The 18331-nt window shown below is 40.2% G+C and overlaps 2 protein-coding genes across 6 annotated transcripts; both read right to left on the minus strand.

Moving 5' to 3' along the window:
* Window positions 1-4765: 4765 nt before the first annotated feature.
* On the minus strand, window positions 4766-9807 carry antkmt (adenine nucleotide translocase lysine methyltransferase). 4 transcript variants are annotated; one of them, XM_084072614.1, is made up of 6 exons: window positions 9768-9807; window positions 7610-7773; window positions 7255-7359; window positions 6227-6367; window positions 5831-5881; window positions 4766-5598 (listed from the first exon to the last, which is right to left on the minus strand). In XM_084072614.1, exons 2-6 carry the CDS (start codon window positions 7769-7771, stop codon window positions 5377-5379), a joined length of 681 nt encoding a protein of 226 aa, XP_083928740.1. In that variant the 5' UTR covers window positions 7772-7773; window positions 9768-9807; the 3' UTR covers window positions 4766-5376. The 4 variants fall into 4 exon arrangements, with proteins under 4 accessions (XP_083928740.1, XP_083928741.1, XP_083928742.1 ...); XM_084072615.1 differs by having other exon boundaries at window positions 9754-9806; XM_084072616.1 differs by having other exon boundaries at window positions 9772-9799.
* A 981-nt stretch (window positions 9808-10788) lies between these two features.
* On the minus strand, window positions 10789-17407 carry hirip3 (HIRA interacting protein 3). Of its 2 annotated transcripts, none has more exons than XM_084072613.1 (10): window positions 17282-17407; window positions 16406-16526; window positions 16135-16297; window positions 15686-16027; window positions 15064-15227; window positions 14873-14930; window positions 14625-14695; window positions 14278-14356; window positions 13831-13929; window positions 10789-11333 (listed from the first exon to the last, which is right to left on the minus strand). In XM_084072613.1, the coding sequence occupies exons 1-10, from the start codon at window positions 17350-17352 to the stop codon at window positions 11152-11154; spliced, it is 1350 nt and encodes a 449-aa protein (XP_083928739.1). In that variant the 5' UTR covers window positions 17353-17407; the 3' UTR covers window positions 10789-11151. The 2 variants fall into 2 exon arrangements, with proteins under 2 accessions (XP_083928739.1, XP_083928738.1); XM_084072612.1 differs by having other exon boundaries at window positions 14209-14356.
* Window positions 17408-18331: the final 924 nt, after the last annotated feature.

The raw sequence follows: 18331 nt of genomic DNA on the forward strand, positions 1-18331 counted from the left end.
GGGCGAGCGTTTTGGTATTTGGTATTCAGAATTCAAATGTTGAAGAAAATGAGAAAAATTTGGAATATTTCAAAACATTTTAACCACACAAATCTGGTGGGGGCTCCCTGGCATAAAATATTTTCAAATGTGGGGGGGGGGGGGGGGGGGTCAGTGCGCAAACAAATACATATTCATTTGCATTTGGGGGTTCTTCACTCGAAAATGTTTGAGAACCACTGGTTTAAACAACATAAGCAACAACCCAAATAAGCAACAACTACACTTTAGAAACAAGCCCCAAAAAAACATTAGACATATTTAACAAGCAACTTTGCAGAAAAAGAAGCCCAAAGTCACTTATAATAAGCGGACATGGCAACATTGCTTTCCTGTCGTTCACATCAACTACACCACCAAGCAGCCGATGATGGCACTGTAAACAAAACTACCGTGTGTGTCTTTTTACACACTTTAACGTTTAGAACTATATAGCATAGTTCTATACTTATCATATTATGATAGAACTATGTTCATCTACGAGCTTGTTACTGTTTTCTCACTGCTTTTTAGGGCGGCTGCAGTGGTGATGTAGTCTCGCTTGTCGCAAGATAAGCTTTGCGTCATAACTTCCTCTTTTACGACACATAAAATCTGACGCACCCACTCTCTTCTTCCACTTGCCATGTTGGGTATTGGACTCTACCGCGATAGATAAAACACATACGTATTCTCTATCAGTGGTGGAAAAAGTACTCAAATGTTTTACTTGAGTAAAAGTATCATACTGCAATGTAGAAATACTCTGTTATAAGTAAAAGTCCGGAATTCAAAATTAGTAGTAGTAAAAGTACAAAAGTATTGGTATCAAAATATACTTAAAGTGGCCAAAGTAAAAGTACTCATTATGCTGAAGGTCCCATTTCACAAGTTTTTAAATGTATAAAATGTATACAAATCGGAGCAGAAAAGCAGAAAAACAGATCTACAAGCTCACAATGGCAATGTGATATGTGATGCATTGTGAATTTGTGAGCTTGTAGATCGGCTATTTTCAAATGGCCGAAATGTATATAGGGCTGAAGTAGTTAATGTATGTTTTATGATAATAATCAAAATCTACAAAGTAACTACTAAAGTTTTCAAATAATTGTAGTGGAGTAAAAGTACAATATTTGCCGTTCAGAAACCTCTTCCCACCCATCATTGGTTTGGTAATTTCAAAAAAGATTTCTATCCTTTTTTAAATGAAACAGTGACTTCTATTTCAGCATGCAACTTTCCAAGAGAAAGACTGTACTTTCTTTCTATTACTGTAGCTTGGAATACTCATTGATTAGGCTATGTCATTGGTACAGTAGGCTGCTGGCAGGTCTCTGAACTGTTCATAGTCCATTTACATTTTTTAAAACCTAAATCGGTTTCCTATGAAGTTTTTTTGTTGGTTTGTATTCATATGGTGTCCTAGCTAGAACAATTTTGGCTTGGTTGCCACAAAGGATGCCATTTGGGCAATTTGAATAATCCAAGATGGCCACTGAACGCCATGGCAAAAATGTAACTTTTCACTCGCTTATCCTAGACCTAGATTAGAATGATGTGTAATACCTCTTTTGTGTGTGTGTGTGTGTGTGTGTGTGCGTGTGCGTGTGTGTAGAAATTAATTTCTGATGTTATATCTTAAACGGGAGGCCAATCTCACCTCTCAGTCTCATCATAATCATATGGCATTTGGCAGTGATGATCTGTTCAATACTAAACAACTTTTTTGTTGTTGATTTGCATTCATATGGGGACCTAGAACAATTGAACTGAACAGCTACTGAACGCCATGGATAAAATGTTACTTACAGTATGTCTCCCATCCTATCAGCCGACTTGTGAGGTGGAGCTTGGTGGCCTGGCTGCCGCTTTGAGCCATCAACATGTAGACATGAAGCGTACTGCACAATGGCCAGTAAGGAAGAAATACTTCATCATGTTAGAGAAGGTGATCATCTGCACATTCAAACCGGTGTATGAGAAGTGTAGGAAGAATGAAGTTGTCTACCCACTGCTCATCAGCCAGTAGGATGGAGATGAGCAGTGTCCAGGTAGCCTACTGTTAGTCCAGGGGCCAAGCCATATTTTGGTACCACCTAAGTTGACCGTAAAGTTTTTGTATTTTTGTCTTCCTACATGTCTCTAGTTTATATTTTGGTATGATAACCCTTCCAATCTTGTAGCTTAATGGCAGTTATCACTATCTACCGGCTAATGTATCCGGTAGGAGACACAAAGTAGAATCTTTGTGTCTCCTACCGGAAATACACCCGGGCATCAAATTATTGCGACAAAAAAACAAATATATCCATGTATTCAAGGCTTCATGGGGTGTGCAATTGATAGAAAATATTTTTTTTGGGTGAACTCCTCCTTTAAGTTTCCCAGGGGGACTCTCTACCCATTCAGCTATGACCACCCTAGACCGAAGGAGGGTCAACTTTTACAAGCTTATGGAAAGCAGTCTTTTTGCAAACACCAAAAATCTGAGAAGTTATCAATTGCACACCCCATGAGGCCTTGAATACATGGATATATTTTGTTTTTTGTCGCAATAATTTGATGCCCGGGTGTATTTCCGGTAGGAGACACAAAGATTCTACTTTGTTTCTCCTACCGGATACATTAGCCGGTAGGTAGTGATAACTGCCATTAAGCTACAAGATTGGAAGGGTTATCATACCAAAATATAAACTAGAGACATGTAGGAAGACAAAAATACAAAAACTTTACGGTCACCTTAGGTGGTACCAATTTGTGAAAATATCAGTGTTGGACCCTGGACTATGTTATGTGTTCAACTGTCTTCAGACCAATTGGCAGAAACCATTTCTAGAGTGCTGCTGAGTGAAGGGCTCTCATGACTTTCACTCAGGATACCATTTGAGTCACCTGGCAGCTGCAATCACATGCATTTCCAGTGCTGATCCCTGCATCAATTTTACGATGCACCTTAGGAATGACTGTATGATATAATAATATGAACTAGTTCCAACATACTGCTTGGTTACATGTAAACGGTGAAGTGAATCCATATTATTCCCTTGTCAATGAGTGATCATAAAAAAACAAAACCAACAACAACAATGCGAATTTCACAGTGTGGGTGGGCGATGTGCAATCACCATTATCTCTTTACAGGTTGACTGGAAGCATTACATTTAGTATGGTTGTGGTGATCACAGAATGGGGGTGTGGGTGTGTGAGGATCAAACAATTAGCCATTCTCGTTACTGTGTGAGATGTGAAATAGAAAAACATGCACTGGTCTGATGTACAGTATATAATATTAAACCATTCGATCCGGGAACGCATCTGTGTCATCAACATTTGTCCAAATATTGAATCCAATTTTTGAAACACTATTTTTGGATCTGCTTAGGCTGAATGTTGGCGGCGGAGCATGTGGCACATACAGAGAAAATTAGAAAAGAATGCCCCCACACAACCATAAACACTCTGTCGACAAAGGACCCTAGAAGCTCCATTCGGTGGATCCGTGATGGCCCACTGGTTTTTGTGAAATGGGTGGACACAACAGAGGTCTCTGTCTGCTCTACAATCCATCTAGCATACTCTGGAGAAACTGTGGAAAGGGGAATGAGAACTCAGGATGGAGGCTGGACCAAGAAACACATTCCATGCCCAACACCTGCCTTTGAAATTCTCTCTCTCTTTCTCTGATTGAGGTTATACAAGCATTATTACACAAGAATACAAGGCAGACCGAAAAACAGGAAATAATGGCTTTGACTTCAGAGGGTTAAGAACAGTAAACACATGTCAGGCTATTAAATAACCAATGAAACATTTCACTGTTACTCCAAGCGTAGCACTCACAGCCAAGGAGGAAACCAGAGGAAACTCAAATGCTCCACATCACAAGTGTCACATTCTTGGGAATTCTTGAAGAGCAATGTTCTCCTGCCGATGGAGTAGCATTCCTTTATTGCGATGCTGGGGTTGGTAGTAAAGCACAGTGTCACTTGTAGTTGTGGCACTAGCCAGGAGTTTAATAATTACATCTACTGAACAGACAGGAAGACCAAGGCACTATCTGAAACCCTAAAGAGTGATGTAGCAGAGTGAGAGTCTCAGTCTCACTGGTACTGTAATGTGGAGTAAGTTGAAAGCCTTCTGTTCTCATAGGCTTTAAATAAATCACTCTGCTGCAGTATTAGCATGTGGACAGACCTTGTGGTGGTGAAATACTATGTACTATCCACAACTGAATGCAGGACTGCTGTTTTACAGCTCCTGGGTATGAAGAAGCCCACGAGCTTCACTGGAAAGGCTACTGGCCAAGATTATTAATAACGTCACATGAGTGCCATTTATATTCATCCACACAAAGTTGGATATAATGAATACTGTATATATAGCCTAAATACTGTATATATACACCGGTGTGTGTGTGTGTGTGTGTGTGTGTGTGTGTGTATATATAGTACCAGTGCCACCACTTGTCCAACTGCTCCTTAACACAAATGTCTTATCAGCCAATCACAAGGCAGCCACCCAATGCATTTAGGCATGTACACTTACTCATGGTCGAGAAGATGTAGTGCATTTCAAACCGAGCATCAGAATGGGAAAAACTTGATTTAAGTGACTTTGAATGTGCCATCGTTGGTGATGCCAAACAAACTTGTCTGATTATTTCAGAAGCTGCTGATCTACTGGGATTTCTAGGCACAATAATCTCAAGTTTACAGAGATACATCAGATTAGGCAATGTTTTTCCAATCTTCTATTGTCCAATTTTGGTCAGCCTGTGTGAATTGCAGCCTCAGCGGAGGTAGTTATAGTGTTACCACAGCTTGGTTAAAATAATATTTTTAATCATTAAATGAAGTTCCGGAATGCAGATTTAACTAAAGTGAGCAAGAAAGAGAGCTCCCATAAAACATCTATAAAAAGTATTAAACAATAGAATTTCCCCCTCCACAAAACTTGGTTATCTGATTCATTGTCATTTTATTTACAGTATTTGTATCTTCTGCTTACACATGCTCACAAAATCAAGAATAACATTGTGTGGATCGTAAAACCACATGCTCTTAAATTATTCACAACCACCAAGTAAATGCCTAAGGTCAGGTGTGAACATAAAAAATGAGTAAAATCAATATAGCGACATGCTATTTTTCCTTCAAGTGTGTCCATTCCATTCCACATGTGGCAGCTTGATGATTTTGACAGACAGACCTGCAGGTGTGTTTGCTGAATGTTATCTAACATTTTGTGCTTCCAGTCTGGCCAGCTGTGATTTACTGTTTGACATGTTGAATTCAATATCCATTCCAATTATAGCACTGCTAGTACACTTTTCACTGTGCAGGTTTCCTGCCAAAGTTACTGACCAGTTGGGATAGACCCGTCCCCATCTGTGCAAGAAACTGTGTTCTCCTGTTTGCTGGTGTGTTGTCGTAGGGTCTGCATGCTGTAAACCCAGGCTCTGTCCACACCATGGCCTTCAGTCCTGCAAGGTGTCCAATCGGGGAAGGGGAAACGACCAGCAACCACTTGCGCATCATCAGGTAGCTCAGCCAGCAACTTCTCTTGTAGTAATGATAGCTAGGATACAAACACGGAAAGAGCCATTTCACCCACTATGTGTTATTTCAATCTATCTCTACCGTTGCAATTTGATTCCCTTAAGGCAAGAAAACACAACGCCAAGATCACGGATATGAGATGCCCTTTACTCAAGTGGTATATTTCACCCTCCAAAACATATCCAGAGCTAGTAAGTAAAAACATAACATACTGTAGTTCAAAATTGGCCTCTTTAATTTATGCTACTCACCACACTGGGAGCCAAAAACACTGTAACGTTCTTACAGTCCCTTAAGCTGATCTGTAATGAAATACAAGACAAGATGTGATTTGTCCTAATACTAAACATTATAATTACACAACATAATTATAATCAGTTTACAAAAACAAGTAAGTTATTTTAACCACTTTCAACAGGCTAGCATGTCTCTTTAGGTGGAATAGATCTACAACCTCAATGCGTTGCATCACGACACATTGAGAGTTTGTAGATCAGCTATTTTAGCTGTGCAACGCTGTCACATGGCAAAGTATAAAATAGGGCTTAAATGTAATATTTGTTTCTGCAGAAATGGAAAAAATAGTAGGCAAAGATTCTTTCAATGGAGTACTGTATGTGTAAAAACTAGTTAAATTGATGTCAAACCTTCCAGAGATCTTCTCGTCGATACGACACCTTTTTGTGGTGCCCTGCTCTCCATGCATGGAAGCGAGCCAGCCGTAAGAGCCAAGGGTTGAGCTCATAGCCAATAGCAGGACTAAAGCCCTGGCGATGAGCTTCCAGAACCTTATAATGAACACAAATAGAGTTCAACATTGTCATTTTCCGACATGGTTTGTAATAATGCCAACTGAGATCAAAACAGAGAAACAACTCATTGACGCAAGACGGGTGCATTCATTTACAACATGACAGAATCAATATTGTAATAGATGTTGGTGATCATGTTTTTAAATTATAATTATAATATATTTACTGAATGATACAGTACACTTTATTAACTGGCAAATAAGCCATTTCAAACTAGCATGGTCAGCCATTACTTTTACAGGTTATTGTGTGTAGGCTTCTGAACTACACTGGCTTCTTAAAGCTAGAACAGCTCCTGGTAATCTAGTGTCTCAGAAACAAAATTCCATGCCCTAGGCTATGATGCTGAAATCAATGAACAGTTTTAGCTCCCTGGTAAAAGGTACATATCATGTTCAAAAAGGCTTGGAGTTAAGGCTGCACTAACTTTCGTCTTCTACCGAGGATTGGAAATCCACGTGCTGAAATGTATAACCTTGAGCTAATATAGCAGGCCTGCTTGCTCAGAGTTTATATTGAATTTTGACCTTCGGGCAACACCACTTGTCAACGAGTAGTGGTACTATCAGACCACAGTAGCTAGTACATTTCTCAATAGAAGAGCACAAAGACCAAATACAGCCACACAGTTGTTTTTAGTTATTGTATTATAACATATACTACCATACAGATTTGTCAAAATAACATTTTATTCATTTAGTGTAGCTTTAATACCAAATGTTCAGCCCTAAATCTGTTTCCTTCAGTTTCATTGCATCACTGAGCTGATCTTTGATGGTTACACTTTGTATCCTTCCAGGGAAACATGGAGGGCTACACAATGGAGCATGTGAAAGCAACCCAAACATCCAGTTAATACTTACGATGCGGCCATCACCTGAGCCCAAATCCACAAGTGTTCCCTGTCGCCCTCTCAGCAGTGTCATTACATTCTGCACTTGGACCTTGCTGGCAGCAATATATGGGACCTGGAATGACATTTTAATTTGGCAACATAAGGCAGTGTTTCCCAAACAAAATCAACTGTTTAAATCGATCGATCGGCTGTTTTCAAATAGTTGATGGGGTGAAAGTGTTTAACATGATTTTGATGCTATATTAACTCATTTTGCTGGGGACGCCCTGGACCCCCCCTCAAAGACCGCTGGGGTTCCGCGGACTCCACATTGATAATCACTGCCATAGTGTACCTGTACCAGATACCATTCCATAGCGTACCTGTAGCCTCAAGGGAACCCTTCGGAAACCTGGTTGGAGGATTCCCGCCCACACAGCATAGATACCGAGCCCAGTGCCAACAGATATCTGGGCAATACCCCAACCTCCAAGACGTCGATCCTTGAACTCTGAAATAAGCTCATCTGTGGTGCCATCTTCCATTCCTACCAACAATAAATTAATAATTACATTTATAAATACATTACATCCATAATCAAAAGTGACTGATTTGTGTATTGAGGAAAATATGTTGGCCCATAAAATCTGTATTTTTTTCCATACTGGCTGAGCCATCAGGCATCCTGCCTAGCTATAGAATGGCTGTGATATTACATACATTTCATGTATTCCAAATGTACAGCCATAGATCGGTCCTAGCAGACTGATCTTATTCTTGGCGGCATTAAACAATTGCGTGCTGCGTATGAACTCACCCAATAATTAATTCCTAAGACTTGGGGTCAGATATTGTCCTCTAGTTTCATATCCATTTGAAAGTTCTGGTGTTTGGTTAAATATCTCCACTTTTCCATGAGCTGCACACGGACAACATTCTCTTCCCCCTATGGTGCCCAAAATGATTGCTGCACTGAACAAATGAAAACCTCCTTTGGGGAACACATAGGTACAGTATGGGCCACACAATTGACATGTGTGATTAATTACCCCACACCAATCGCCAATCCAGTTGTGTGCCCCATAAGGATAAGGATAAGGATAATTCCTTTAACAGGTCCGTTCATGAAAGTCCTTGCGGTCTTGTTTCCAATGAGGGCCTGTGAGCAATTATGGGTTAAGAGTCTTGCTCAGGGACAAATTTAATTTGATCGACACATTTGCTGGCCTGGCCTAGAATCGTACCTGGGGCAAACAGGTCCTCTGGCTCCCTAGGCGGGCTCACTAACCACTCAGCCATGGCTGCCCCTTAACATTTGTGCTTCCAAAACAGACAGTTCCCAAATGAAGTTTTCATATGTTCAGTCCAGCAGTCATTTCGGGCCCCGGCCCCGTTGCGGGCAGCGAATGTTGTCCGTGTGCAGCTCGTAGGAAAAGTGGAGATATTTTACCAAACACACGTTTTCTGGCAGAACTTTCAAATAGATAAACTAGAGGACAATATCTAACTCCAAGTCCCAGCAATTCATTATTGAGTGAGTACACACAAAACACGCGACAACTTTAAAGGATTCTGTTAACCTGGCGAAGCAAAGCAAAGCAAAGCAAAGCAAAGCAAAGTAAGCAAAGTTTGTTGTTTACCCAGGGTGTCGGACTAAGCACGAAGCTTGTTTCCAGCCGGACCCTGCATGGAAGCCTTGCTCAAGGGCTATTCAGCGGTGATTCATGATCGATGTGATGAATTGGGGAATCGAACTAGGGACCTTCCGGTATCAAGGCCGCCCCTCTAACCACTAGGCCACCGCTGCCACGCGGGGACAGGACCGATCTATGGCTGTGTATTTGGAATACATGAAATGTATGTAATATCACAGCCATTCTAGGGCTAGCATACCCATACAACATTTAAATCCATGACATTTTACTATTCACATGGATATTGTGGAACAGGAATATATCTTTTCCAATCACAATTAAAATTACTTAACTTTAACTAATATGTAGTGTGGTATATATTCAAGGAATAACTGTGAATCATAGGGCTGTAACAACCAACCAGTGACCATGAGCTACATCAATTGGCCCATAGACTGTAGCCTAGCCAATTTCCATTGATTATTTTGTTCCTATCACTACATTTTGACATGGATTGGTCAGTGAATGATCTTGTATTTGGGGGAGGGATTATCTTTGCTAGGGAACAGCTTGGGTCCAAGTTCCACAACTACTGATGTTTTGTTATTGTGAAAAGGCTCAGTTCAATGGCAGTCACGTGCTCTCTCTGTTGGACCATAGAGTTATGTAATATATCGAGTGCTGGACCCTTCACAGTAATAATGCATCCAACTTCAGACAATTTACAGTACATCATGACCTTGCAGGCAGCAGAAATGCGACAATTTCAGTCCTCAAGAATACATTGAGATACAGCAACACACAACACGCAGACAATAACGCGATATACCACAAATAATACCATAAATCTGACAAATTGTCTCACTAAAGCAGTCTCTCACTCACTGAACTACTTATTATGTCTCACTAACCTGGTAACGGACACGGACAAGTCGGAACCTGTCCAAGCGCACTGGTCCGTTAGGATAATGTAACGTGTAAAAACACGAACCTGGCCGTTTTGGTTCCGCTTGTTTAGCACGCGCGCAAGTACCAAATGATGAGTGACCGAGCATGTTTAATGAGCTTTATTATGCTCATCGTTTGTTCTCTTCATTAATTATTTATATTGTCATGCCAGTTCACTGTTTGACACACACACACACACACACACACACACACACACACACACACACACACACACACACACACACACACACACACACACACACACACATAGGCTATATATATCTTCTAAATCCTAACAGTTTTTTTTAAACGTATGTTGCTATAATATCAGTGGTTCTCAAACCGTTTCATGTCTAGGACCCCCTAAATGATGCATTTGGCCACAGACCCCCCCCATCTCAAAATATGTTGTTCCAGCGGGACCCCCAGAAGCAAGGTCTTACAGTGGTCTTATGGGTGAAAAGGACCCATAGCCCCCTCAGGAAGAACAATGAATGTGTGGGTGAATGTAATGCACAATCTATGAAAAATGCTATATAAATGCACCATTTACCATGTAACTCAGTCATCAAAATCTAATAAGCACAATTATATACAGAAGATCTACTATCTAATTGTTTATTCATTTGAGCTTGACAACACAATAGAAATTGTGTTGTCACAACACAACGTCACAATTCAGCATGCTAGTAGTATTCAATGACCCAAAAGTTCAGTAATGAAACTCTGATGATGACATTTTTCATAATATCACAAGACCTCAATTTCTTATGTCTGAATAGGTTTAAATTCTGCATCACATTGTTCGGTTAGACATTTCTATACAGTTTCATGTATTTCTTCACTATATGAAACAGTTTTGGCAAATTTATTCCATTCATTTGATTTAAATTAATAATCAAATTATTAATGATAATAAATAATTAGTAATCCATGTGATTTTCACAAATGACAATGAGGCTTTATCTTGTATACAAACATGAATGTTTATTATAATAATCATTACATTTGGAACCTCCTCGCCTGCTTCAACAAAGATAAGATATACAAATGTAAAGGAATACATCGACCAAACAACAATCCCATTATACTGTACATACGTATGGATTTGATCCCTCAAAACAACTGCTTAGACCAAAAACAAACTTTACACAAAGAACAGCTGTGTGGCCTGTCAATACTTTAAAATAAATAACTGCTCTCGACCAAACAACAATCCCATTATACTGTACATAAGTATGGATTTGATCCCTCTAACTAAACAACTGCTTAGGCCAAAAACAAACTTCACACAAAGAACAGCTGTGTGGCCTGTCAACACTTTTAAATAACCGCTGTGCCTGTCAATCACTGTCTCCGCCATCACTTATGATGCCCTGCAGATTGCTCCAGTCTGTTCTCCTGCCTCCTCTGGCCGTCTGACCGTCCCCATCACTATCAGAGCTGGATTTCACGGTGCGTGTATACGAATCCGATTGAGGAACATGCTTTTTCTGCCATGCTGATGCTGCCCGTTCAGGTCGACCTGGAGGAGAAGATTGTGATTTATTATAACAGTTTCCTTGTTCATACCGTTTAGAAAACACAGCACACCAACACGTACTTCTTTTATCAGTCAACCTTGAAGAGACAGAACAAATCCTTCATATCATTGCTGTTGGGCAGAAACCTTTTATACGTATATTTGATTTAAAAACATTTTTTTTTCATCAGTTAATTGCCTATTTTATATTTTGTCATACGTAAGTTTTACGCAAAAGTAGCTCTACAAGCTCAGCAACATGCTGTGAGCTTAGTTGCTTGATTCAGTGTTTAGATATTTCATATTCATTTGATAACTTTTTTGACAGATTTTGTCCAAACATCACACACATTGGCCCTCATTTATCAACGCGGTGCAGCCCAAATAATGGCCGTACGGCGAGATCACCGCACCTTTCGGCATTTATCAATATATCCTGACGTGGGCTTCATCCTATGGTACGCTGAGATCTCACGTCTGGTCGAGACCAGTTGTTGACGTTGGCTGCACCCGTTTATTCCATTCTAGACCTGTGGAGCAACATTGTCTGACAGGCATCTGGACACATACTCCACTCATAAATCTGTATATCTACACTAATAAATAATCCCTGTTAAAATATAACATTTTATAAAGTAATTTAAACAAACTGCTTTAACAGTCATTCAGATAAGATTGTAGATCTGGCTGCATTGAAAATAGCAAATCTACAAGCTCACAAGCCAGCGTCGCATCGCGACGCGTTGTGAGCTTGTAGATCTGCTATTTTCAAAATCTACGAGCGCTTTTGCGTCGGGAGTCCCGACCGCGGGACTCCCGACCATCTTTTCATGGATAGTGAGGTCTACAAACTTACAGTAGCTTGTCGTATGGAGTTATGTCATAGAGAGTTATATAGGCTACCTGGCTGGGTTAAGGATATAAACCTGACGCTCCAATCTCTTATAACGTGGGTGGTGGGCACGGGATCAATGCAGTCTGCAGACCGCCCGAGTCTCATGGGGAATATAGCCGGACTGCTTTAGTGTAACTTGAACGCTCGGTATGGGGTAAATAAAAATACAAACGTATTACATTCATGGCGATGTAATTGGTATCATAATGTCATTCATGTAGGCTACAAGCCTACGTGACTGAGGCGTGTGCATGTGTGCCTGTGTGTGTGTGTGACTTGACAGGCAGCGAGGCGAGCCGGCTAAACTCTTTCTTTGGTCGTATTCTGGTTCTTCATGTCGTAAAATCGGGGTGTTTCGAGAATATTTAAGGGCGTGTTATTTAAATGACGCTCGTTTTCAGACGTGAGATTTATCAAGGCTGGGAACAAATGTACGCTCGGATCAGCTGTGTAGGATTCGTTGATAAATGTGACTTCGACGTTGGTGTACGGCCGAATATATGGAAAAATATACGCCGGTTTATACGCTGCGTTGATAAATGAGGGCCATTATCTCTATAGTTACGTGATCAAGATAGGTCTGCCCGATTTTTCAAATACCATCCTCCATCCTCATTGGCTAAGATTGGTTTCCAAAGTGTGCAGGAGTGGCCCGTTTTGAACAAAATGCCTCAAATCATGAGCACAGCGTCTTATTTCTGCCCCACAATGAGCTACCTGCCCACATTTTTCTATTTTAGACTACAGAACCAACAGGCACGAAACTATGTTGCTGCTATTTGAAAACAGTGTTGAATCAAAACAAACCTCTACAAGTAGAAAAACTACTTTTAAAGTGAATGCCATATTGTTGACAGGCAAAGTGGAGTAAATGTATTTCCCCCCCGCAGAAACGTGGTCATTAGCATTTTCCAGTGCATTATATGCACTAAAAGACATTGAAGAGTTGAACTAGGAACAAGGAAGCACGTCATAGGAGTCAAATATTTGGTGCCATTTATCCCAGTCCTTTGGATCAGAATATTTAAATAAATCATTGAAGCTATTTGTAGATGTTCTACGTGACATCTAAGGTTGCTGAATAACTAGGAAATGATATGGATCTCGGGATCAACAAACAGCATGGCTTCAATATGCATTTCAGACTTCATATAACCAGCTGCAGCTTGTGACGTAAGTCAACAACGACGTCAATCGTCTATAACATATATTATGCAAGAATCCATGACAGACATTGATTGGCCCAGCATGGTTATATGTCTGCTTCATAAATGAGCCACAACACAGCATTACAGTATGAAATCACACCTTCCTGGCCTGTCGCTTTCATGAGCTTGATTGCATTGATTTGTGGTCAATCAGTGATCAATAGAAAACTTCTGTATCAGTTATTTGTACATGCATTGGTTCATCTTGTCCCCTGTTGCCATGTCCAAAAAGTGTTCTTCCGTCAGGGAAAAGACATAACCTGTATCAGAACTTCTTGCCGCCCAGGGCTACTGAAGCCTCCAGTAGGGGACAAAACTGTGCAACTTAATGAGACAAACAAATGTTATCCAAGGGTGGACACCACCCCAAAGGTTTTCAAAAACAACCAATATCCACCTGGAGTGACGATAATGTTGCGGACATCAAGTTCAGCCACCTCTTTAGCTCGCTCTCTCTTGCGTTTAACCTTTTTACACTTCTCAATAGTTGGTCGACCTGCAAAGGAAAGACAATGATGCCATTAGTCTTAAGACCAACCAGTTGCTGATCCGGTACAAGTTCAAGGTATGGTACGTTTACAATGTATAACAGATAAATAATGCACCGTTTATTTTTTTCTCTCTTTCTCTGTGTCTATCTATCCATCTATATATCTATGTGAGTATGTGTGTTTGTGCTGTCAAATGAGTTAATATTTTGTTATCTCCACATGCGTGTTAGGCTCTATTACCCAACATACCTGAGGTTTACACCCCCCCCCCCCCCTCCACTAACCTTTGACCCCGAGCTCTTCTAGCTCTTTGCTCAGAATAGCCACCATTTGTTTAACTGAACGACAGTTACCAAGGAGCTTCTTGTACGGCTTCCTCCCACCACAGACGTTGATGTAGCGCTTTAGCCTCAACACAGCTTTGTGTTTGTCCTGGGCAAGGAGTCGAAGAGAAACAGGTAGACATGCAAAAAGAACACGTCTTGCAACACTTGGCAATCTGTATGTCTATTGATATCTCAATATTTTGGGAATAGTTTCTCAATATAAAATGGCAGATGTTTGATGAGACAATGGGTAATAAAACATATTTCAGAGCAAACATGCAAAGTTACAGCACATTATACATTTTATCTTATTATGATATCAAAGGTGATCAAGAATACATTTTACACATTTTTAATTTGATATGAAAGCTCACCTTTGATGCTTCGGGCTTCACATTCTTTCCTTTTTTTCCAGGCTCCTTTTTGGTGCCACTGTTTTCACTCGCTGAGTGGAGTGAAATATATCACAATTGTAATCAAATTCCTTGCCCTGTTGTGATGTTTATATAAAAAAAAGTCTATACATGTGTGCTTTGCTAGAGTTTTTAATCTTAAGTACATTTGAAGATTCAGCAGGAATACATTTTTCATGGGTTGAGCACATAATTGCTTTCATATTTACCCTTCTCCTCATCATCTTCCTCAGAAGAATCACTGCTGTTGTGGTTGGAAGTAGTTTCCTTCAATGGAGAGTGGAGGCATATTATTCATACAGAGAGCATGAATGATAAGTTACTGCACATTCCAAATCTCACTATATTTTGTTATATACCGCTCATATTACATAGTGAGCGGTATTGCTTGAAGACTCACCTTTTCGGATTTAGACTTGACGTTCCTTCGTTTTTTTACAGTCTCCTTTTTGTCCTTTTCACTGGCGCTGTCATCTTCTAGAGAGGAGGAGGATGATGAGTCAGAGTCCTGTTTAAGCTCCTCAGGTGTCTTCTGCTTTGACCCTTTTCTCTCCAGAGGCAGCTCTTCATACCACAAAACAAAACAGTAAGAAATGTGTAAGCCCAAAACACATTGAAATATAAAACTATTGCCAGTGAAACAAGAGCGTCACATTCGGGTGTTTAACGCAGAACACCCATTAATGACATTAACAATAAGCTCGACCTCGAGAGCAGAAAGCTGAAACCCAAACTTGTTCAGGCTATGTTAGTACTGAACTGCTGAAGTTTAATTGATACTGGACCAAACAAAGGTTTAGTAATGACAAGAAAACGTAAACCCTATATATACTTTGTTGTAAAACAAATAGCCAGCCTATCTACAAGCTCACAATGTGCCGCGTTGCAAACTGGTAGATTTTCACAGAATGCTGGTCTATATGCCCAGAATATGGACGCCAGGTTGAAAGTGGTTATTGGGCAGAAGAAAGGGCATAGTCATACCAAAATAGATCCTAAAACAACAATTACATATCATTTACCTTTTTTGCCATCTTCCCCAGAAGACACACTACTGCCGTCATGGTCGGATGTAGTTCCCTTTATGGCGTCATTTTTCTTTCCATCATCACTGGATTTCTGTGATGGGGAAGGACGTTTTTCTGCAATTTTACGGCCCTTCGTCACCCCACTTTTATTTGCCGTTTCCCCTTTGATCTTCTGTTGGTTATCAGAGCTCTCATTTGTTTCCACCTCCATGCTTCCTTCACCGGCCATGTCTTCACCGTTGACCGTCTCATTCTGGTCCTCATCATCATCATTTCGACGTGGCCTCGACTCTGATGTTTTGCTCGTCTTCTTTCCGGCACTTTCCATTTCAGAAGCTTGGTCAAAGAAGTCAGAGAAAATATACGATTTTTGCCACTGAGGATTTTACTGTGTATATTGAAAGCTAACCCCTAATGATACACAACCACTCATTATCACCAACCTGAATTAGAGCTTAATAGACGAGATTTCTTTGCCTGGGATACAGTTGTGTCATCTGCTTTCCCATCACTTGTCTCCTCATTTTCCTCTTCCCTCTTTCTCTTCTTTTGGGGGATCACGGCGGTGGCAGTTTTGACAGACTCACCATCTTCTTCATCCGGGTCCTAGAAGTAAAAGTTGTGGTTTGTTATTCACCAGAAAAATACAATACAAAAACATGCATACAAATTTGAGCAAAATCAACTATGACATTGAAGAATTTTGAATGTTACCTGCATTTTCATCAGTTCCTCTTGAACCACCTTCTTCATGAACTGTTTGGCTTCCGGACTTAATGATTCACGGCCCACATGTGACAAATATTGCCGCCGTATAATGCCTAGAGTTAGGGCACTGAAATCAAAGTAAAGTGTTATATTAGAAACCAGGCATGCAAACAGCCCCGAGGTGAAAAAGGTGACAACATGTTGTTTTGTTTCTGGTCAGACCGTGTCACACAATTGCCCTTTTTGGGTTCTAAAAGCTTTTTGGGGTTCAAAAAGGTGACTGTAGCTGAAAAGTGACACTTTTGCATGTCTGAGAAACGCAAAATCAAAGGAAACTGGTAATCCTCCAGACCAGGTATGTAATTATCAACCCGACTCAGTATTTGTGAATAGTGTCACTAAAAATACAAGCAGCAATATATATAACTGTCAAATTAACAGTTATATATATATACATTTTGTCCATACATACCTAATCTGTCTCAAACAATTGGTCCGTGTTCTGCGTGCATTCACTGCGTTCAGTTGTGCCCTCAGTTGGGTTTCGATTGTGCATAATATACTTCGTTTGCAGGGCGGTATCGCGCACCCAAAAATAGCCGATCTACAAGCTCACAATGCCTGGCGTTGCGACGCGTTGTGAGCTTGTGAATCAACTATAATTCTGCGCGAGCACTGCACGGGGCTCAATTAAGTAAGCTTTACTGCAGGTGCGAGGCCAACGGGCGCGCGCAGGGGTTTCTACAGTTTACAGTCAGAGGAGACAAGGGCACTTTTTACCGACAGACAAAAGGGCAGGGGCTCAAGCCCCCTTTGATGTCTATGTGTGCACGTGCATGTTAACATGCGTGTATACCATAGAGTTAAAAATAAGGTGTATACCTGATGTCTGGTGCATCACTCAGTTGTTGACAGACAAACGTCTGAATCTGCGTTTCTTCTTCAGGCTTCATCTTTGCATTTGGCGGAATTTTCGCTGTCAGCGGAAGTGACGTCACGTTGTACCAGTTTCCGGTTTCTTCTTCTTCTTCTTTTTCATTTCCGGCAGAAAAAGACGTCCGTGGGCGTTGTGTCGCAAGCTTCTTCCATTTGACGGTGTCAGGTTAGTATTGCTGACTCCCACATGGACTCCCACTGTTGGTGTTAAGTATTGGCAGTGGTGAAAAGTAACTAAGTAGCCTATAAGTACTCAAGTACTAGTCTGTACTTAAGTACAATTTTGAGGTACTTTTACTTTAGTTGAGTATCTCGGAGGCAAATATTGTACTTTTACTCTTTTCACTTAAAAAACGTTTCAGGATGACAATGACAATTCAGTTCAAGTTCTAGAGACACAATCTCAATGTAACTATATGATCTCAACATGGCCATGAAAAGGCTTTCCAATGATGTAAACAACCATCAAAAACAAAACTAGCTCTGCATAGATAAAGGAACAGCAGCAATATTTAAGGCCAACAAAAGCATTATGTAATGGTCAAACCCTGAAATAATTTACATATGGCAGTCTTTGGTGTTGGGACAGTGTAGTTTATAGTTGAATATGGAGCAAATAAAACACATTGTCATGACAAGTCCTGGTGACTATTGACTAATGACTATTATACTTAAACAATTAATAACTGTATAAATATTACCTATGTCATCCTAATAACTATATTTTTTAATCGAATGCACTGTCTTCTTATTATACGACTCCCTGTACATGTCCATGACTATGATACTTACATAAACAATTAATAACTGTATAAAAATGACCTATATTTCATCCTAATTATATTTTTTAATCGAATGTATGCTATCGCTGCCATCGACAGTGACAATGATATTTGATTTTGAACAAAATTATCAATTATTTTGTGATTACTGCTTAGAGTATATGTGTGAATTGATTGTGTGATTATTTTTCTTTTGTTAAATGTCTTGTATTTG

The sequence above is a fragment of the Gymnoscopelus microlampas genome, assembly GCF_963454915.1.
Source record: "Gymnoscopelus microlampas genome assembly, chromosome: 11".
Lineage (NCBI taxonomy): Eukaryota > Metazoa > Chordata > Actinopteri > Myctophiformes > Myctophidae > Gymnoscopelus > Gymnoscopelus microlampas.